The sequence below is a fragment of the Mangifera indica genome, chromosome 10 (genome assembly GCF_011075055.1).
Source record: "Mangifera indica cultivar Alphonso chromosome 10, CATAS_Mindica_2.1, whole genome shotgun sequence".
NCBI lineage: Eukaryota > Viridiplantae > Streptophyta > Magnoliopsida > Sapindales > Anacardiaceae > Mangifera > Mangifera indica.
Window position 1 is genome coordinate 6,285,312 of NC_058146.1, and position 22,581 is coordinate 6,307,892.

Consider the following 22,581-nt stretch of genomic DNA (forward strand, 5'->3'; position numbering starts at 1 on the left):
TTTATCTTATATAAGACTTTAAATTATGTATATTTGTTGATGACGAAAAATATATCAATAATTTAGAATTAGAGAGAAGACATATACATATCTCACTCTTTTATAATGGCTTACAGATAATGACATATAAAACGTTGGATAATTTATCTTCAAATAGTTTAGAGACTCCAATTATTTGAATATAATATAGCTCTAAATTAATTTTAGACTTTTTATATATAAATATATAAATATTTTATTATGTGATTATATATTATTTTATTATTAATTTAAAATAATTTAATTATATAATAATATATTTGAGTGTGTAAATATTTAGGTATACACTTTCAAAATGGCGTTTGAAAAAAAAGAGGAAGAGGTGGTGTAAATAATGCAACTCTAAAGCACATTTAAATATTTTTATTTTTAATTTAAAAAAAACTATTTCCGAGGCATTATTTGGTTAGCGTTCTCCGTTAGGTTAGAAGGGAAAATCAGATCAAATCAAGCAAACACCATGTATAAAACGTTGACGGTTTGTTGCCATAAGTCCAACCCTATAACCGCCACCAAACGGCCAAACCTGATACGACTTGCGCGCTCACCATTTTACAAAATAATAATAATGATAAAAAAAAACATTTTCAGTGAATGAATAAATTATCTTTACTGCACTGCACTGCACTGAACTGCGAGATTTGGCTGTTTTGTACTTCTGCATTTTGATCTCTCATTCTCACTATGTGGCGCTCTGTTTGGCGATCGATCGATCGCTTCTCTCTCCAGCACTTCAAGTAACTTTACTAAATTTCTTTGAATTTTTCATGATTTATACTCTATTCTCTTAATTTCTAAGCAGTTGGTGATGTGCGATATGCTGTTTTAGTTTTGATAATTCGTGTATTTGGAATCATTTTGGGGCTTTAGTAGGTTTTGATTGTTGAATTTCAATTTTTTGACCATTGTTCTTTCTATTTTGAGTCACTAACTGTCTTTTCAATTTTTTTATTTTATTTTTAAAATTTAAATGTTACTGAAACAGAATTGATCACTTTAGTTAAACAATTGAAGTGGAGAAACAGATTTTATATGATAGAATAAATTTGGGGAAGTTGATTTGCTTCTTACCTGTAATGTGTGTTTTCGGAGAAAGGAGTCATTCTTTGGTTTAGGGAGAAAGTAAGAGTAAAATGGAGGATAAATTTGCTGTGTTTACCATCATTATTGTAGTTAATTTTTTTCCTTGATGAATTTTTTGATTGTTGCTTCTAGTTTTGTAATTGTCATTAGCGTCATTGTGGTTATTGTCTTTGTCTTTATCATCATTGTAATTTATTTTCTGGATATAGATATGTGATCAATGAACTGCGACAGATCAAAGCTGTGGACTGGCATAACCGGGTAATTTTAGCTTTCATGTTATGTAAGAAAATGGTTTATACACTAACATCTTTTTATTATCTTATTTATTTGTATTTTCCTCCAGGAAGTCGTCATTGATCTACTACAATCCATAGTGGAGATTGTTACATATGGTGATCGGCAAGATCCAATGATTTTCGAGTATGTGTAGCTTTTGATACTACTTGTGTGGTTGTGCTTCTCACTAAAGCAATGATGTCATCGGAGTTATGTTTTGATCTGAGCAGATGTTTTATGGAATATCAAGTTCTGGCAGAGTTTGTCCGTGTTTTAAAGATCAGTAGAAATTCAAGAATTGAGGCACCATTGCTTCAATACTTGAGTATAATGATACAAAACATGGGTAGTGAACATGCAATATGTAAGATTCAAGTTCCTTTAATGTTTATGGTAAATTTCTTGAATATGTAGAGTCTTTTTATCACCCTATATATTGGCTTGTGGATGTGCACTTGGCTTTTGGAGGGAGGTTGTAGAAGCAATGATTGTTTTGAAACACAAATTCCACCATACAGTGAGAGATGGCTAAAAGTTTTTTCTTCTTGTCCTTCACTTTGATCCTTTACCTGTTACTCCTATTTCTTGTATAATACTGGTGATGCATGTGCCTATTGTATCATGCAGACTATTGTTTAAGTAATGACTACATCAACAACATCATAGAACATACGTATGAATTTGAGGCAGGAGACCTGGCTCCATATTACATGTCCTTCTTAAGGTTTTGATATTTTCTCTCTCTTCATAAATTTATATAGGATAGCAGTTTGATTTTCATCCTTGCTCAAGATTAGATACTTGCAATTTGTTTCTTTCTTACTGTGGCCATTTTGGTTTGAGTATTATGTAGGGAAATAAATTTTCTGACCAATTCGTGCTGCGTTTCGTGTCTTCCTTTTCTTTTACTCATCCTTCTCTTTTATTTGTTTTGTAAATCAGAGCAGTGAGCAACAAAATTAACAGGGACACCCTCTGTCTTCTTGTTAAGGTTGATAGTGTAAGTTAAAGTTCATCTTTATGAGATATTCTGTAAACATTTTAATACGCCATTCAGTTTTTGGTATAATTATGTTATAAAGTAGTTAGGAATGTGGTTTGTCTTGATGTGGTGATCAAAGTTAGGTCAAGGCATTTGAATTGTTAGTTCTATGTAATATTCCTCGATCCCCTTATCTTTTTAATAATATAAGAAATCAGATGACATTTTTTGGTATGCTGATCAATTTGATTTGTTGGAAGCATGAAATAAGTAATTTTTACACATCCTTTCTTGGGTAAAGCTCAGGGATCCCCTTTAGGTTTGCCAAAACATCATGGACCCACCACATGCTTTAAAAAAGATGGGTAAATTTCAGAAACGTGTGCTCTCCATGATGTTTAAAAACAACAGGGGTTCCTGGGATTAATTTTCTTTTGTTCAAGCATTTGGTAGGTGAACCCATTTTTTTATGCTAGAGAGGGAGGCCACTGGTTTTCAACTTGTCCCCTGAGGTGCGGTGGTGCAGCTTTAGACATAGGATTTCCTTGTGACAAATTGTGAAGTTAATCTCTGTGGAACTACAATGGAGGACTTAAACTGGTTTATATAACCTAATTAGCTGCTGAGTATTTTTTGGTTTGGAAAAAGGCTGAATATGATGAGTGATGATGAAATTGTGATATGAGGCTGTTTATTTTCTAGTTCTGTAGATACAACTTTCACTGGGGAACCTGTGCCTTTTAAATATACATTTTAACATTTGATAGTTTTGTCCCTAAGTTAGATGGACATATCATTTTAGGATCTCTGTGTCAAAGCCATTTAGCAAATGGTTATTTCTCTCCCTTTCCTTCAATTCATTTCCAATTATTGTTAACAGAATAGATTGATCTCAGTTATAAGTTTGTGCATGTGACAGTGGATCTTGCTTTTCCCTTGAGTATGACTCTGTGTTACCAGTTCTTCTCATTATATTGATTTGACCATAGAAACAGTTATATTTTTTTAATCATGTCTATCACTGATTACAGGATGCTGTAACTTCATTTCCATTGTATACTGAGGCTCTTAAATTTGCCCAACACGGGGAAAAAATGATTCAGACGGCTGTACGTGCATTAACACTTAACATATTTAATGGTATAGAATTGTTATATTTTTATGCTCTCCCAAGAGAAGAGATACATAAAATTAGGATATAAGATATATTTTTGGTATTTTGCAACAGTATCCTTTTGGTTATGCAGTTAGCGATGACATGGTCTATCAGTTTGTGACAACTCCTCCAGCCTCAAAATACTTTTCAGATTTGGTTCATAGCTTAAGAAAGAAATGCATTCATCTTGATGGCCTTGTCAAAGCTGCACAGTAAGCTGCTATCAATTGTTACTGAACTTTATTTCATGACAAATATTAACTTTGCTTGTTGGATGCATAAATAACTATTGAAGGAAAACTACTTTGATGCAGGGAAACATATACTGATCAAAAGAAAAGAGATATACTTCTGGAAAGTGATAAAATTGTTGATGATATGTATTACTTTAAGGATATTCTTTCTATTAGTGAGTCTCATTTGAGTAAAGCCGTCACCAAGGATCTTCTCAACATACTTGTCTTTCCTCTATTGCTCCCCTCATTGCAACTGAGGCAGAGTAATGTGAGATATTTACTCAGCTTTTTTCCTTGTTTTAATGTTTTGATTGAATAATTAATAATGTATAGGATTGGGTATATTATTTGAGATGATGGTGGCATTACTATCTAAATGTAGCTTGGCTGAAGAATTTAGGATTGAGTATGGTGTTTTTGGCCAATTTTCTAATAATCAAATTGGGCCTTGACCTAGTCAAAGGCCTAGTTTGAGTTTTTCCTGATCCGACCACTTGGAATGACTGTCAAGCTAGGGAACCAACATGCTTTAAATATATATATATAATATATATAATATATATATATATATATATATATATATGTATAACATTTTACAAATGAAATTAGTGGTTCTATAGTGCTATCGTTGTATTAGCAAATGTTAAGACTTTGTCCCAACATTTGCAAAAAATATTGCAAAATGCATGCTGACATCACCATGACATATGCTGGCTTTGTCATGACGTCATACTAACGTCAACGTGGTATGTGTTGACATTAGCATGATTGTGAATTGGGGTAAAACTGGGAATTGGCACGGTTTACCTGGTTGAACTGCTGTTCTTAGCCATTAAACCGCTCAATCGAACCAAATTGGCCTTAGTCCCGGTCAAACCAGTACTATCGGCTAGTCCATTTATGTTTTCATAACCATTTGTTGGAATACATTTTATTAATAAGAGCTTCCATGCTTGCATAAATGATTGCTGATCAAAATAAACATTGTTTAATTTATGATTTGGATAAATGCCATGGATGCCAAGCCAATATGAAACTCTTGACTATGAATATCTTTCTTTTGTTGAAAACAGTATGTTACTAATCTGCAGTAGTGCACAGAAGGTTGAATATATAGATATTTACCTTGTTTGGATGTGGTTCTACTAGATTCTCTCATGGAGTTTCCAATGGATTTATCTGTAAAAGTTTGGGATGTTTTCTTGGGGTTCTCATTAAGTCTCCAAAAACTTAACTATTACCAAGAAAGAAACAAAAATTAGCCTACTATAATAAATCCAAAATCATTTCTCGTTGGAAGTATTTTGTCATTTCAGAACTTATTGTTTGATTACTTTTTCAGGAATTTCATGTATCTGCAGCTACTTCTCTGTATATAGTTTCCCAGCTTCTTCAAGTTGTTGGTGGAAAGAACATGATTAACTCTGTAGCTGCTTTGCTTTTGTTTCCTTATATGGCCTTACGTATCAGAGATGCTATTGAAGGAGATACAATTGATGGTACTGATGCATGTTCTTTTTACAACCTTTTGCATGAGTTGGAAATTGCGAAATTTTTTTCTCTCAAGTCTAAAGGAGAAGAAGACATGAATGGAAACCATCTATCTGCACATGAGGAAGCAATTACATCATCTAATTCTGATTCAGATAGAATCACCATGGATGGTGATACATGTGTAGAAAGGTTAGTTTGTGTTTTTGTATTGATGTTTGGGTTGTTCTTGTATTGATTGTAAAATTTATACTAAAGATTGACAGCTCAATGACTTTGAGATGTCTAATCCTATAAAATGTGTCCAAGATATGGTGGTGGCATGTGTATCTAGTAACTGGAGGTTCAGATCTTAACAATCTATTGCCAGTGCATGAAAAGTTAAGTCTAAAATATGCTTGAATGATGTGTTTATTTATTCTGCCCACTATCACCTGTGCTTTGTGTTGTCCAATGTTCATTTTCTCTTGTGCTAATCGAGAATTTAGTTATTACCTAAAAAGAGGAAGAATAAGCAGTTATTTGAGCATTGATTGGCCTGGATTTGATATCTGAGTCAAATAGCAAATTAGAATGTGTCTGATATCCAGCTATAATAATTTGGAGGCAGATAATTATTTTCTTTTACTGTGTTATTTGAAAGTATGTGAATTTATTTCTACTGTACTTATGTTCAATTTCTTATCAGGTGCAGGAAAGGAATTCTGGCATATATTAACTCAGAAAATCACATTCTATTATTTGCATCCGTATTTTTATTGCTTATTTTAGCTGAAAATAAAGGTATTTTATGATAAATAGCATCCAAATGTATATAATGTGATTTTTGCATATACGTATATGTTTTTTCTTACTTTATATAGTCATTTCTTTTTTGCGCTCTTTCCTTTCTCTCTCAATCTCTCTGTCTTTTTTGGATTAGATCTTGATAGTTTGATGTCTTCAGCGATTGGATTAAGCGAAATGCAAGATACAATGGTAAATAATCATTTCACAAGCTCAATTAATTGTTTGATATTTGCTAGGCATATTCATGTAATAAAGGTTTCTTAACAAATTGAGGTGGAAGCAAAAGAATCTTTCATTCACGGGAATTATAAATCTAAACAAACTGTAACAATCAAGGTCCAAGACTCTTGAAACATAGAGGTAAAAAGCGCGAGATGGATGATGTAGAGGTGTTGATCCTACATTACCTTTATATTTAGAATTCTTTCTCAAATAATATGAAGGCTTTTGGATGATTCTAAAAACAAAATTGTTTGGGTTGTATTGAGAGTGACAATAGTATATAATATGGGAGTGAGTGACTCAACTTGGTATTTAAGCTCCCTTGTGGTGTGGGCTAGAGAATAGAATAAGCCGGGCAGATTTAACATGAGGCTTTCGGCGTATTCTCTTTTCAAGTTGTCTGAAGCTTTTTGGGTGATTCTTATAGAAAAAACAACGTAGTTTAGGCCCAAAGTAGACAATATTAGGATTGTGAATTTACAAACTTGTGATGATTTCAGTATTATACTTAGCAAATGATTCCAGTGACCTGTTATTTAAGTGCATGAATTACCATTCTACATTTTTTTAATAATTGATACATTTTCCACAGAAACTTGGTACTTGTACATGAACTTAGTCAAGGTTCTTGAAATTGCCATGTGAAGGATTAGTAGTACCATATTGGTCATTTTAACATTTTTTCCATGTGATACGATTTTTGTCTACAAAGATGTTTATAGTCTATACTATGGTTAGACTTTAAAGCCTAATTAACCGGTGTTTAGATCACTTTGTATGTTTTATCTTTTAGATGACATTTGAACCTGTTATCTTTAATTATGTGCCTGCAGTTTTGGTTTTTGAGTTTCTTTGTAGTATATATACCTTTTGGTTATGTTCCTGCAGCCTTTTCTTTTTCGTATATTGCATAAATTAGTTTCAGAATTTTTTAAGATTTCAGTCTGTCAAATCTTGCAAACATGTGATATTTTATGTGTATTCTAATTTTATTTGTAGCTTTGTAGATATGATAGTTTTCTTTTTTTTTTTTAATTATGGAACAATTTTTAATGTACTTTTTGATACATTCTTTCTCAGAGATATGATATATCAGCTTCAGAAGTGGGAAAAAACAATATCCTCAGAAGACTTATGCCTCAGGTATGGGCTTTATCTGACAATTGGTGTTGTTTATTTTTAAAATGCATCTTTATATGTCAAGTGTAAATCTGTCACCAGGATATGTTAATCTGACAATAACTTTATTAACTGGAGCTTTCACATCCTGATTCTTTAGAGCTGACAATGTCATGAACACTCATCATCTTTTTATTGTTAACAGGTTTTAAATGCATTATTGAAGGTTTTAGCCAGCCAACCACCATTCTGTGCTCTAATACAATGGCATGCTGGGTGGATCTTGCGGAAGCTTCTTCTTTTTCAAGGAAACATACTCAATGATCACCATCTCCAGCTTTTCGATGTGAGGTTCAAATGAAATTGCATGTACTGAAGTTAATATAAATGTATTTTCTATTGACTTAATGCTGTAAACATAGTTACATCTGTTTTTGTCAAAATTAATATCTTCGGTTTACATGCATATTGTCACTGTGGGATATTTACCAGATGATGTTTAGTGCTAAGTCTCATACCAACTAGTGTTGGAGTCTGGTTTCAGTGGTGAGGCCAGACCTGTATGGGTAATGACCTTTCTTTACTTGATCTCTTATCTGAAACAATAGAATGCCTCCTTGGTTTTCTTAGTGTCTTCTTGCTGCGAACACTGGCCATTACACCAAGTTGCTTCAGAGTTTGTAACAGTTTTTAGCTAGAATTAATAAATGTGTTGAAAAACAATGTTTATAAAATATCTCATAAAATGTTGAACAGAAGTTGAAGTGTTAAGCACTAGTTTGCTCCAGTCAATCATGCATTCTTGTGGACTGCCATATATTCTACTACTTTTCTTCTGCAGTGATTGAGAAGAAACCTCACGAAATATATAAATCAAATTTCTTCAGTTTATAAATGTATAATTGAAATTTGTTTTTGGTTTGGGATTTTCTGTATTCAAAGTATCATGAGTCAGAGGGCTTTTTATTAGCCAAATTCAGGTGTATTGTATATGCCTCTTTGTTTGAATAAATATGAAATTTTCCTTTCATGTTGCAAAAAATTGAGCTGTGGAAATCAGTACAGAACTGATTATGCTTTGTCGTTCAGTTCTAAATAGTATATGAACACTTCCACTTGCCTTGCAATAAATCTTCCTTCTGATTAAACAATTATTACCTGTCAATCTTAAGTTATACATTTTCTAGTTCCTGTTGACAGACTTCATATCTGCGGTCATGTGAACGTCTTCAGAAAGAACTTGATGGATGCTGGTTTGATCAAATCCTTGAAACTTTGAAGGATGAATGGGCAAACTGTAAATCAGGTATGAGTTAGAGAATCTTGACTTTGGAGGGGAAGCAAAAATATAGAACTCTATAGCGGTGATCTTAAGTGAAGAGAATAAAATGATGAATTGATGGGAGGGAAAATATTTCTTACTAGATATTTCTATTTCAGACACTTAAATCTAATTGAATGCTGTGTACAGCTCTTCAGGAAGCATTGCAATCTAAAGATCCTTTGTTCCTGCTTGAGCTTGCTGTCTGCCAACAAACAATTGATGGTATTGGCCATTTTAGTGTTGATTTATGGTTCCTATTTTCAAAATTGGATTAACTTTCTTTCTTCATGACTAATACACACTGCAGGCAGTAGAACTTCTTCCATATTTTCTTGGGAAACAATGGTTGATGCAGTGAAGGTTTTTATCGTTCACAATTACAGCTTTTTTTAACTAAAATAATCTTTTGTCTCTAACTCGGTGCGATACATGTGTTGAAAATACTTAATAAACACGAATCCAATGGCAAATACAGATAAAATTTTTATAATTTATTAAAATATTGATTAGTTATTAAATACGATGTCTTTTTGTTAGCTTGACTCTGATACCTGTTGTAAGTAAATCAGACACTCAAAAGCTTAAGTTGTTGGGAAGAGCTCAACAAAAATATTCATGTTCTATTTTTTTCTACATGTATTGCAGAGAGAGGAACTGAGAAACAATGATCAAGTTAAAATAACGCTCTAAAGCAGCTACTTTTCATCACATTTCATATGAAGCCTTTTCCTCTCATTATTTATGACAATCTATTTACACAGCTATACAAAATTAATGGATAAAGACTCTGTTGTGCTGTGCATCCCATGCTTTCTTTGGTCTACACATTACATCTATCAATCTTGTACATCTTTTCCTTAAATCAGTTTTTACTTTTTCTGTGAATGTATCATTACATATTGCAAGCATTTATTTGCAGTTGCTATTTATGCTAAAAAAAAAGAAAACACTACCATTTATACTGCAACAATTTGCTGCTAAGTAGATCTCATTGTCCTCTTTCTTATAGGTTTTCACTTTTCATGTTCAACTGAAGACATTTATTGTCAAAGGAAATTTACCCGAGAACCCCTTTCTAGATTTAATGAGTGGTCCTGCCACAGATTCTGAAATATCCCAATCCTTAGATCTTTCATCTGCAAGCTTTGGGTCAGAGGTTTTTTTAGGTTGGGTATCAGTGCACTACATCTTTCATTTTGACTGTTCAAAATGTTTTCCAGGGTCATGCAATATTCATTTGCACTTTGTCAATCTTTTGTACTATTTGCAGGATCTGGATTTCCATGCAGAATTGCTTTCTCCAATGCTGGGGTCAGGGATATCTACCTGATACCTGTGGCTAGAGGAATATCTGGCAAACTGATTCTTGCAGAGAAGCATCCCTTTCGAAGTCAACGAGGTGTTGTAATTGCTATTGCTCCACTGGCTGGTTTGAGTGTAAGTTCTGATATTGGTAAATCTGTTAGTCAAAATGTGTTTGTGACTACTGATGTCAACTTTTTAGAGATGCATAGTATCAGTCTAATCACAAAATGAAGTTGCTTTCTGATGCCCATGGTAGTCAGTAGGATTGGATTCGGGCGGAGTTGGCTTGAGCTTGATTGTCAGCTCGGTTTAATCTAGCCCGGGCCATGGTTTTGAAAATTTTCGAGCTGGTGCCAATTTTTTAAATTATAAAAAATTATTTTTAATTTTTTTAATTTATATTTTCTAATAAAAGAAAACATGTATAAAAGCTTATTTGCTACGAGAAATAAAATAAGGAAGCTTATTTATAATGCATGGAGTGAGTAGTTCATATTACCCTAACCTATGTGAGACAATAGATTTGGGTTGAGTATGTATTTTTAGTGGGTGGAGTGAGTAGCTGAATATGTGCCTTTCCAATGTAGGACTTTTGCAGATCTCTATTATAAACTCAAAAGTCCCATAAAGGGAAAGGTATGTTCAACTACCTACTCAATTTGTGGTTTAATCTTGTCAATGTCAGTTCCTGTATTGGCTCATTTGCAAGCATTTAGGCTCTTGGGTGGCCAAAAGGTAAGAGGCACCTCAAGGTACCTTGCATGGTTTAGAGAGAACTAAAAGTTTTTGGTTTTGCTAGATGCATTGAAGGGGGAAGTGGAAAATTTTGTCAGACAATTAGCTACTCAATTTGTTTAAGAGGGAAGCATCTAGGCCAATGAAATTATATTAAATTACTCAAACTTTTTGGTTGGTTACAATATAGTTTCAAAAAACCTTGTCAAATAATGTTATTTGTTTAGCATTGGATTGTGAAGCATCCTCTAAATTCATGAAGACAAGACCTGATCATAGGTGTCTGGTATAAGCCCAACATCAAGGGACTTATGAAGCTAAGAGGAAAGTTCAGATAAATAATTTATAAGACTAGAAGGGGTAGGACATATGGGTTCCTTGAAAACATTCATGTTCTGCACCATTTACTTTGAATCAAGACTTCTACTACCACTTTGTATGGTCTGGATTTGGTCAATTTCTGATTTCGCAAATGTTATTGGCCTATTGTTTGGCCCTCTAGACGTTGTAGGATTTTCGGCCATATCAACTTGCATGATATTCATAGTTTTGTGTTTTTTTTTTTTTTTTGCATATTATTTATGTTACATCGCAATGCCTTGTATGAACTAGCTACATCTAAACAGATAACCATAGAATAGGATAAAACTAAAATATTTTAAGAAACTTTCTAAATAAGAGCTAGCTCAATCCTATCAACAGCCTGATTTGATAATGTTTACACTCCCCTTCAAAGTGGTGAATAAATCTCCAACATTCCCAACTTGGAAGTGTTGCTCAAACACTTTTCTAGGTACTCCCTTTGTAAGGATATGATATATCTGTTGACTTGTAGGAAAGTAGATATTCACAAATCTTCTTTTCTAGTTTCTCCTTGATGAAGTGTCCATCTATTTCAACTTGTTTAGTCCGATCATGATGCACATGATTATGTGCAATGCTACTGGTTGTTTTATTATCACAATAATGCTTTATAGGCTCCTCACTCGCAGCTTTTAGCTCAGTTAGAAGTCTTCTAAACTTCACAGATTCTCTGTGTTGCAGCTCTAAATTCAGCCTAGAAAGTGCTTCTAGCCACAACAACTTGTTTTTTACTAATCTAGGTAAGTAAATTACCATACACAAACATATAGTAGCTTGAAGTAGATCTCTACCACTCACAGACCCTGCCAAATCCGCATTAGTGAATACTTAATTCTAATGTCAAGATTCTTTCCAAAAAACACACCTTGACCAAGAGTCATCTTAAGGTACCTTAATATTCTAATATTCGAAACAGAACCTCCGAGTGCATTTCCTAGGGATTGTGCATGTGTTGACTTACAACACTCACAACAAAAGCTACGTTCTGTCTTTTATAGGATAGATAATTTGACAAGAAGTCTTTGATACCTAACCTAACTCTCTGCATGGATGCATTCCTATCAATACTATCAAACCTTAAATTATGCTCAATAGGTGTATCACTAGGTTTACACTGTAACATTCCATCACCTATAGAAGATCCAGAATGTTTTTTTTTTTTTAATATATAAATACCCTTCTTGTTGCTGGCCCACTTCCATTCCTCAGAAAGACCTTAAATGTCCTAGGTTTATCATTTTGAAATCATTCACAAGCACTTATTTCACCAACACTATTTCACCGAGATCATCTCCCATAAAAATAATATTGTCTGCATGGACTATTAGGATAGTAATCTTACCCTCATTATGTTTGAAGAAGAGGGTGTGATTAGTTTGACCTTCAACAAGCCATAGCTCTTAGTGGTCTTAGTAAAATTCTTTAACCAAGCTGAGAAGATTGCTTTAACCCAGATAAGTACTTAGTCTATTTACTTGATTGATTGTATTCACTGCAAAACCAGGAGGTAGATCGAATACTTCCACTGATCAATCACGGTTTAGGAAGACGTTTTTTTATACCCAATTGCTGTATAGACCAATCTAAGTTTGCTGCAAGAGAGATTAACACCCTGATTGTATTCAACTTAGCCATTATAGCAAACTGTCTCCTCATTGTATACACCATAGGTTTTTGTGAAATTCTTAGCTACTAGACGTGTCTTACCATTAAATAGATCCATTAGCTTTATACTTTACTGACCAGTTCTCATGTTCCGTATTTCTCCAAAGCCCTCATATCTTCTTGCTCAACCTCCTTCCATTTGTAATCACTGAATACCTCCTATACTAAGGTACCACTAGTTTTTAATGGTATTCATAACAAAACACGGAAACATGGTGACAATTTGTCATAGGATACATAGACACAAGATGTAATGTACAAAATCTGATCCCTTTTTCTAATGGCAATTGAGAGATAACTACTGTCATCACTCACTGGTTTTTCATTATATAGAATAGTATCTAGTGATAGTGTAGGTTAAGATGATTGTGAAGACTGTATAAATTCTACTCCTCATTCAGAGGACCGGAAATGAGAGTTATTGAGTTGTTTATCACTGTTAGCATTAGACTTCTAGAATAAATTTTAAGCTCATGTTGATTTAAATTGTCAACCTTCCTCCTGTGTTTAGACCCTTATACAATTCAAATATGGTGGAATTTATTTCAAAAGAAGAAATATAATTATGTGGATTTGGTATACTTGGGATGAATGACAGAGACGTAGATATATCCAAAAAAAAATTCTCTTTTACACCTAAATTTTCCCATTGAAGAGGAGTCTTGGTAAAATAGAATTGTGACTCCAAAAAGGTCACATCATTAGATGCAAAATTCTTCTTAGTAAGAAGGCAAAAACACTTAGCAAGTACGAGAATATCTCTCAAATACACACTTGGGATCCAAATTCTTCTATTAGGAGGTGAAAGATGCACAGAAACAATGCAACCAAATTTTTTAATAGGAAGACAATTAAAAAACTTGTAATCAAGATTGCAATGTGTAAGAACAGTAACTAGAGTCCTAAAATTTAGCATTCAAGTTGGTAACAAATTGATCAAATAAGTGGCTGTTAGGACAACCTTTCCCCAAAGATAGTGCGACATATTCATAGTTAACATTAGAGCCCCAGACATCTCTAGTAGATGTCTATGCTTTTGTTTATATATTTTGCTTTGTTTTGGAGTTTCCACACTAAAACTTTGGTGAATAGTGCGATAATTTTGTGGATGGGTACCTAAAACAGTTGAGAAATACAATTTTTCATCTTATTTAGGAAATCGTACATTGTTACTAATTTAATAGGAAAGTCAATCAAATTAGTTCCTAGTTTCCACAATGAGTTTCTAGTTTCCAGTTTATATTTATATTATCAATTGTATATAAACTAGGATTATTCCTAAAGAATAATGAGATTAATTTACCCTTCATGGTATAAGAGCCATAGGTTCATTGCTCTGGGACTGGACATTTTTTTCTCTTGATCTTAAACCTATACCCTTCCTAATATCACTCTTAAAAGCACAAAACCATGCGAACACAAACTTGACTAGCAGCATATAAAAACAACAACGACAACTACATTCGTTGGAGGAGATGTCTTAATTCAAAGCACTGAGTTGTAAAACATCTAGACATCGTATAGTTTGAATAGAAAGAACTATTTGAAATGGTCTTAATTGGTTCACACATTTGTAAGGTGAATAGGCAAAGTGAGTCATACACTTGGAATTGGACCTAAAAAAAGGGATTCAAAATTTTTAGCTCAGGATGAAAAAGGCTCTATGGTGATGTTTTGGCTATGGAATTTGATGGTGTTAGAGATAAGTGATACTATTTTGTTCCTGAGTACTACCAAAGAGATTTGGGAGGCCATCAAAATTATATATCTAAAAGTTTGTGATATTGCCCAGATTTACCAAATAGGGAACTCGTTCAATTGCTGAGTAGTTTGATCTCTTGCAGACATTATGACATGAGATGAATTATTATAAGTGAATTCAAATGAAGTGTAGTGATGATGCATCCCTCCTCAAAAGGTTTGTTGAATAGGACAAAATCTATGATTTTCTTGTTGGTTAGGATTCCAAATTAAGATGTACTTCGAGTACAAATTCTTAAGAAATCAAGTTTCCCTTTTTAAATGAAATCATTGCCATTGTTCGTGCTAAAGAAGGTAAGCAGGGAGTAATGCTTAAGTCACCTATTGTGTAAAGCTTAACCTTGGCATCTAAGGTATCAGATGCAAAAATTTTTGGTTTAGATCGATATTCTGATGAATCCAAGAAGCAATTTAACCCATTGAAGCTAGACAATAAAGACACTTTATGGTGCAAGTATTGTAAAAAGGTTTGTCACATGATAGACAAGTGTTGAAAACTTTATGGTAAATCTCTTAACAATGGACAATCAAAGGGGAAGGGACAAACAAACATGACAAATACTTATCAAACGACTAAAAATGTCCTTAAGCATATTCAAGAATAGTTGAATTCAATAGAGAAGAGATTGAAAAATTGAGAAGTTTGTTGGAGTCATTTGAGAAACCACTCAAAACAAGTAGTTGTATTATGATCTTAACAGGTATTTCTTTATTTTCTCATGCACTTAATGCTTTGGATATAACCCACCCAAATGCATGGCTAGTTGACTCAAGAGCTGCAGACTATATGACCTGTTTTTTCATTCTTCTACAATATGATCCAAACAATTAAATTTTGCAATTAAAAAATTTCGTTTGAATAATGCAAAAGATTTCTTCAATCAGTCTTTAGCTTTTTATTTTAAAAAAAGGTATAATTCATGAGTCGTAATGTGTCAATACACCCTAACGAAATGAAGCTGCTGAAAGAAAAAAACATACATTTTCTAGCCATTACAAAAGCAACTTTGTTTCAGAATAATGTTCTAAAACAATATTAGGGGGCATTAGTTTTGACAGCTAACCATCTTATGTACAAATTACCCTCGAAAAGCCTTTATTCTTAAAGTCAAATTCAACTTCTTACAAAATTCTTTCCTACCTTTAGGATCTTCAATGGTTTAGTCCCTAAAATCTTTGGTTGTGTGTCCTTTATATATGTCCATACTCAAACTAGATCCATCTTTGTTGGTTACTCTTATAGTAAAAAAAGTTAAAAGTGTTGTCACCTTCAGAAAAATTACTTCTATGTTTCTATCAATGTAATGTTTGTTGAAAATGAACATTTTTTAACTAGTCCTCTTTATGGGGACATATTACTTTTGGAAGAGAAGGACAATTCATGTTCCTTTCTTCAATCTCTTCGATTTCAATCTCTACTCTCTTTGTGCCTCATACTGTTACTTTACCTCATTATGAATCTCCTACTCTACTTAAGTCCAAGTTTCTTAATGTTCCAATTTTCTCAAAGTCAATTTCTCATATTTAGTCATAAGAGTTGATAAAGAAAAAACAATCAGATATGAATTGTCCACTACAAGTGTATTCAAGGAGAAAGGCACCAACTACTCAACCTGAGTAGGTTCAATCGCTTGAATTTGGTTTTAATTCCAAAACTGTTGAGGTAAACACTACTCCCAAATCTATTGAAATTGAAAATCCCTATCCAAATGATTTAGATGTTCCTATTTCCATTCGATTAGGTATTAGAACATGCACCAAACATCTTTTGCACTTGTTCCTGATCTACAAACACTTATCCCCTAACCATAAAGCTTTCCTCACCAACCTAGACACAATTCTCATACCTAAGACTTTCTCTGAGTCACTAGGTGATAGGAATTGGAAAATTGCCATGAATATAAAGATGGAGGCCTTAGAGAAAAACAGGACATGAGAGTTGGTGAAGTTGCTGAGTGGAAAAAACCTTTAGGGTGCAATTGGGTGTTCACTGTAAAGCATATTATATAATTTTTCTGTTTTCTTTTACTAGTTGGAGAGTTTAGTTTTACTGTTTAATAAAAAATTGGCCAATGTTAGGGAATTGGTTTGGAATGAGTGACTGATTTCCAACAATGTCAAATTTGTACCAAATTTTAAAACTAGCTTAGGAACATGTACAACTCGATATCCAAACTGGTTATTCAATTACCCGTTTTTTCGTTTGGATATTAGGTCAGCTCAAGTATTGAGTGATTCTGAATAGCCCTATTAGAATCACATAAAACTTGCTAGTTTTGGCTTTTAGATTCCAGGGCTTTTCCTTCAGATCTGAATGCTCAAAGTAGTATTGACCCTCTCTTTCTCTTTCATTGCAAAACAGCCTCCGTGAAAGTATAGATCTTGAAATTCACAAGAACAATCAGAAAACTTAGCTACACAGTTCAATTTTTCAGTGAGTTTGTTGATAAACAGCCGAATAGGCAAATTAGGAACATGCAAAACAGAGGTCAATATAATTATATTAATAGTTGGATTGTTTCCTTTCCAACCATATTATATAGAGACCCATTAATTATCTTAATCTTTAAGACTTTATAACTTGAACTATAGGAGACACACATGCCAGACCCTTTTGTGAACTATCAACTTCTACAAGAGGACATGAACTAGTCTGATTAAAAATGTTAAAATGATCCAACTACCATTGTGTAAATGGGACAGGGCTTATACTTGTTTGTTCTTCTGTATCAACATGAAACCTTTCAGTTATTCTTCTGGGGTCGACCATGAAGTTTCCAACATCTAGCTTTATTATGGTTCGACCAGTGACAATAATAACACCAACTTCTCTTTTCTCTTCCTTCTTTTCTTAAAGTTCTTTGCTCATTGTTATGTTGTCTTTTTGAGCCTTTGGATCCCAGGGCAGATGATGTTGCTTCCTGAATTGTGCTTGAACCACCACTGCCCTGGACAACCATCATGACTCTTCTTCTGTTCCTCTCTTCTTACCTTAGCAAATACCTCTCGAATAGAAGAAAAAGGCTCCTATCCTAAAACTCTTCCTTTAACTTCATCAAACTCTTGATTTTAACCCTGCAACTCTTTTTCTTTCAAGCATTTTTGTGTATTTTATAATGTCCTGTGAACAAGTCCACTTTGTCTCACATAGAATAAATCTAATTCCTAGCAAATCTTAGTTGAAGAGTTGTAGTAGCGATTTACATATACTGGACCTTGCTTCATCTCCCTGAGCTTTGATCTAAATAGTTGTACTAAATTACCTAGATCAAAATATGTTTCTTTAGTAATATCCTAAATGTCTTTGGCTGTAGGGGAAAGCAGATAAACTTGGCTGATCTCCTCCACCAGAGTTAATTAGCTAGGCCATAACCATTCTGTTTCAACCTCACATTCTCATACCTCTGATCATCCTTTCAGGGACTTTGCAGTATTGGTAAGATAACCCATCTTTCCTCTTCCTTCAGCAATAAGCTTCATGGATTGAGACCATGGGTTATAATTCTTCTCATTTTGCATATGGATCGATATCTGAATGGTGTGTGTGACTATCACCAATGCTTTGCACATTTAGGAAGGATTGGATCTTCGATTGATCAGATGAAGATCCAAAATGTGTAGGATTGGATGGTGGAGAAAGATCTGATGGGACTGCTCTTCCTGTCATCATTTTTTTCGCCATTTTTCTTATGGGCCAGAAAAATGATAAAATAGCAAAAGATTACATATAGATAGAATTTCTAATCCTTAATCAATTAGGAAATTCTAATAAAGGAAATATAATATTCCAATTATAATTAGGATAAATCAAATTAGGAGTCAAATCTCTAAAATTAGGAAATCCTAACATTAGGATTTAGTTCCCTAAAATTAAGGAATCCTAACAAAAAACTTGGTTCTAATACCATGAAAAAACTTGTATTCTCTTTTTCCATGTTTTTTTAATACATTATTTATGTTACATTGCATGGTCTTATGTAGACAAGCAAGGACAAGTGAATAGTACAATAGAATAGGATAAACCTACAACAGTTTAAAACTTCATAGATAATAGTTAGCTTGATCCTATCAACAATCCGACCAGATAATATCTATTGAAATAACATTAGAATATGATTGATCTGAGTTGCTACTGCAGAGCTCTAAATTACCAAATTATATGAAGGAGATTATTCATTAGAGATTTCGTTGAACTCCCTCTTGATACATGAGAGTCTGTGTTGAGTTCCCTTTTGATACAAAGGTAAAAAATGAACCCTATTATACTAGTGCTTAGGAAACTCAAGATACAACTATTAATCTGTTGAATTAAAGTCTGTCACATTCATCACAAGAATTCTTAGAGATAAACTAGAATATGTAAAGTCTTTGTAGAAATCAAAAGACATTCACTAGTTAAATTGTAATGTTTTGAAATTAAATTCCAACACTTCTAATTAATTTCAAAATATTCGTTGATCCCCCTTAATTTTGAAAATATGCTTATAACTCCATTTGCAATTCTCATGTTGCACGAAATTTCTTCAATCTCCATCTCGTTCTTCCATTGTCTTTTATTTTCTTTTTCATAATTGATTTTCTAATTACCTGTAGAAGAATTTTATCTTTTTTAAGTTGAATTACTTTGCGGTAGTTGACGTTGATAATCTGGATCAACTTTATTTTCTGCATGGTAGCATTTTGAAATTAAGGAGTGTTGTGATTCCCCTCACATAATAGAATTCAGTTATTTAAGGAGTGTTGTGATTCCCCTCACATAATAGAATTCAGTTATTTAGAGCAGCAATCCAGTGATACAATCTGGGAACAAAGCGACTCATCAGAGAGATCCATAAACGGGACTGGCTCTGCAGTAGCAACTTAGGATAATCATATTTTAGAGTTGACTTTCTTAGCTCCAATATTCATTCAGATATCCACTAAAGATCCTTGTGTTTTTTTTTTGACATTCAAGAGGAGTGCTACAGTAATTTTCAGCTATTATGTAGACATGTACAGGCCATTATGATTTCTTTTTTTTTTTTTTTTTGGGTTATATGATTATTCACTTTTGTTCATAAAGTTGGTCTGTTATGGTCAAATGATACGCTGAAACTCATAGATGTGTAATATTTTCTTTTGTTTGATTTCAAATTGTATCATCACTGAATATAAAAAATTAAGCCGCTGAATATTTCAGGTGATATTCTTGGAAGTCTTATGGTTAGAGATATAGTCACTGTTGTAACATTTTCATTTTATTTTTCACTTGAAACAGCCAAAGATAGACGAGGACCATCCAATGTGGTTGCATCTTCGGATAAGAGAATTTGACCCAAGATCTAATGCAAGTAAAACTAGAGGTTTCAATGCTAAGAAGTCTGACACCGGAGTAGACGGGAGATGGACACTTGGTTTTACCAGTAACAAGGCTTGTGAGGCTACTCGCATGTTGATACTCGAAGAAACTCGTAAACAAAGATCCCATATTGAGAGCATACTTTCTCCTTTCCTACAAAATGATTATCTTGAAAATTTGTTCGATAATCAAGCTGGATGATGCTCTTCTCCTCTCCGGGCAGGGGTTATAGGTTAGTTTACTGACCACTATACTTTCAGTTCTTTCATTTCTATATTTCTTCCTGCTTTTAATTTTGTTACCAAACCATTTTGTACAATATATTAGGAAGAGATGTAAAATAATAAGTTTCTGTAATTAATCAACTAGTGCAAAGGCGTAACTCTGGGAGCAATGAATTTATTTTATTTGCTAAAGAAATAATATTCACATTCATATTAGAGTAATATTATATATACAAACTTATTTATACAATTTGATATGATAACATTTGATTGAATAATTTTGAAGTGATAAAAAATATTTTATATATATTATATACATATATATATAGAGTTGGTTAGTATTGAAAATTGTTAATTATATGGTTTTAAATCATAAAGGGGGTCAGTTTTTTCACCTGGCTTTTCAGATAGATATAGAGGTGTATATAATTTAGTTCAAATCATAAAATTGAACCAAACTATTTAAAAATTATAGTTTCATTTAGTTTGGTTGAATTTGTTAAATGGTCTAGTTTGAGTTAGAAATTTTTTAAAATGTTTTTTTTTCAGTTTAGAGTGTGGTTTGGATAATTTTTAAATCGAACAAAACAGTAAATCATATTTTTTTTAAAATACGTATGTATAACTATATTAGAAAGAATTTTTTAATAAATAATTAGATGTATAATTTTTTAATATTTATTTTATTATTTTTAATATATTGTATTTAATTTCATATTTATTGTACATATTTATACTATGTTTTAAAAAAATAATAATTTAAGTTATTTTATTAAATAATATATATTTAGAAGTGGAATATTTTCATCAATTTAAATTGTATTTTTTAATTTAATTTGATTTGATTCAAAATTTAAAATAATTTATAATTTTTTAAACTATTTTTTAAATTTTCTTTAAAAATATTTTGAAACCGTAATGAATTGCGTTGTGCACACCTCTAGGTGCATTCAAAAGTAGTTATCTGACTAGACAATTCAATACTTTGAGCTTCTCTAATTAAGTGGACTGAAACGAAATTCAAAGGGAAAATAGAAAATAACACATACTTGACAAAACAGAATCTTAAAACAATGTGAATGCAGAAAACACGACTGATATACATCATCAATGAGATAACTAACCCCGAATAATTAATACTAATTATAAATAAAATAATCTAAACTTTTGAGAAAAGGAGTGTGCGGTACGTAATTCCATCATCTTTACATTAACAAAGCTGTCATGTCAAAATTAGACAAACTTTCTTTTCTTCTCTCTATATGTAAATCCTTTAAAGTCTGGATAAATAAATAAATAAATAGGTGATATTATTCTCTTTTTCTCACAAACAATGAATTTTGTTCGTCTTCTCAAGGTATTGCTTTCACCCACATGGCCACGTAGAAGGAAGATGCTTAGCTGAAGGTTAAAGGCAAAAAATGAGCGGCCCTTTTGAGTAGATAATGCCATTATTTTACTTTTCTATTATATATATAATATATTTAAACGGAGTGCTTTGCTTTAACAAAAAGAAGCTAATTTTGATTAATTTAAATTTTTATATAGTCAAGTGCCCTGATCAGTACAATGTGTTCCCATGGAAAAAAAAAATTTAAGATTTGATAGTGAAAGAAGAGGAAAGATGATCTATTAACTTCCACTTTGGCACACATCTTTTAGTGATGTCCAAATCCTCACATTATAATTTAATTAATAATAATTATCACTTAACTTTTAAATCAGTTATATAATTAATGCTTTGATTAAATTAAACAAAGTTGTTAAAACCTTATAGTGATGAGGGGTTAGGGTGTGTTGTAAGTAAAGTGTAAATGTTTTTCTTTTCTCTCCTCCTCCCCTTCTTCTCTTTGGGTGTTCAAACACTTCTTTTTTGGCAATTACAGGGAATGGGATTGCTTTATTTGTTCAAATTATTTGTATGTCTTTTTAGGCCAACAAAGAAAGATGGAAGCTTTTTGACTGAGAAAAAATATTGCCGATTGCTCTTATTCTCACGGTCACTCTTCAAGAAGAATAAACAGTTGAAGGTTTTGGATTATTTGTGATTTATAAGCCTGACTCTTTGGGTCCTATGTTTTCATTATTTATTCCACTGTTTTTTTTTTTTTTTGTTCTGCTTGTCACCTGCTAATCATACGAGTACATAGTATAAATGAGGAACTATATGTATCTATATGTATCAAGATATCAAATCACCTTTTTGTATTCCAAAATCATCATTTGATACCATAAATGTAATACTCTTGTCTAAGTACATGCTCTCAAAGGTAATATGGATTAGAAAAGACATGTTGACTTAAAATTTATACTTAAACTCATGCAATAGAAATAACTTTAACTCATAGTATAATATATCAATAAAACTATGTGCATAACTTTGTGTAAAAACAATGATATATCATCATGTGATTAGATGTTGATTTATCTTTAATTTAAACTACTCAATCACATAGTGATATATCATTGT

The 22,581-nt window shown here is 32.5% G+C and overlaps 1 protein-coding gene across 11 annotated transcripts; it reads left to right on the forward strand.

The window, feature by feature from the left end:
• The first annotated feature begins 533 nt into the window (after positions 1–533).
• On the forward strand, positions 534–22,365 carry LOC123228099 (protein TRANSPARENT TESTA 9-like). Of its 11 annotated transcripts, XR_006504608.1 has the most exons (22): positions 545–776; positions 1,332–1,383; positions 1,469–1,545; positions 1,632–1,765; positions 2,029–2,125; positions 2,344–2,401; positions 3,415–3,523; positions 3,631–3,751; positions 3,854–4,043; positions 5,118–5,458; positions 5,955–6,049; positions 6,189–6,244; positions 7,358–7,420; positions 7,602–7,742; positions 8,597–8,702; positions 8,868–8,942; positions 9,028–9,080; positions 9,730–9,886; positions 9,991–10,157; positions 19,807–20,119; positions 21,469–21,518; positions 21,998–22,365. XR_006504608.1 is itself a non-coding variant. In XM_044653315.1 (21 exons), exons 1-20 carry the CDS (start codon positions 724–726, stop codon positions 20,086–20,088), a joined length of 2,427 nt encoding a protein of 808 aa, XP_044509250.1. In that variant the 5' UTR covers positions 545–723; the 3' UTR covers positions 20,089–20,119; positions 21,998–22,365. The 11 variants fall into 11 exon arrangements, 6 of the variants coding, with proteins under 6 accessions (XP_044509254.1, XP_044509253.1, XP_044509250.1 ...); XR_006504609.1 differs by lacking the exons at positions 21,469–21,518; positions 21,998–22,365 and adding an exon at positions 17,864–17,985 and having other exon boundaries at positions 540–776; positions 19,807–19,942; XM_044653315.1 differs by lacking the exon at positions 21,469–21,518.
• Positions 22,366–22,581: the final 216 nt, after the last annotated feature.

Bases quoted from the DNA above. Each gene is read 5' to 3' on its own strand.
- LOC123228099 (XM_044653315.1), top strand. From the start codon at position 724: ATGTGGCGCTCTGTTTGGCGATCGATCGATCGCTTCTCTCTCCAGCAC. The intron at 6,245-7,357 runs GTAAATAATCAT...ATTCTTTCTCAG, and splicing joins GCGAAATGCAAGATACAATG to AGATATGATATATCAGCTTC. The intron at 7,421-7,601 runs GTATGGGCTTTA...TATTGTTAACAG, and splicing joins TCAGAAGACTTATGCCTCAG to GTTTTAAATGCATTATTGAA.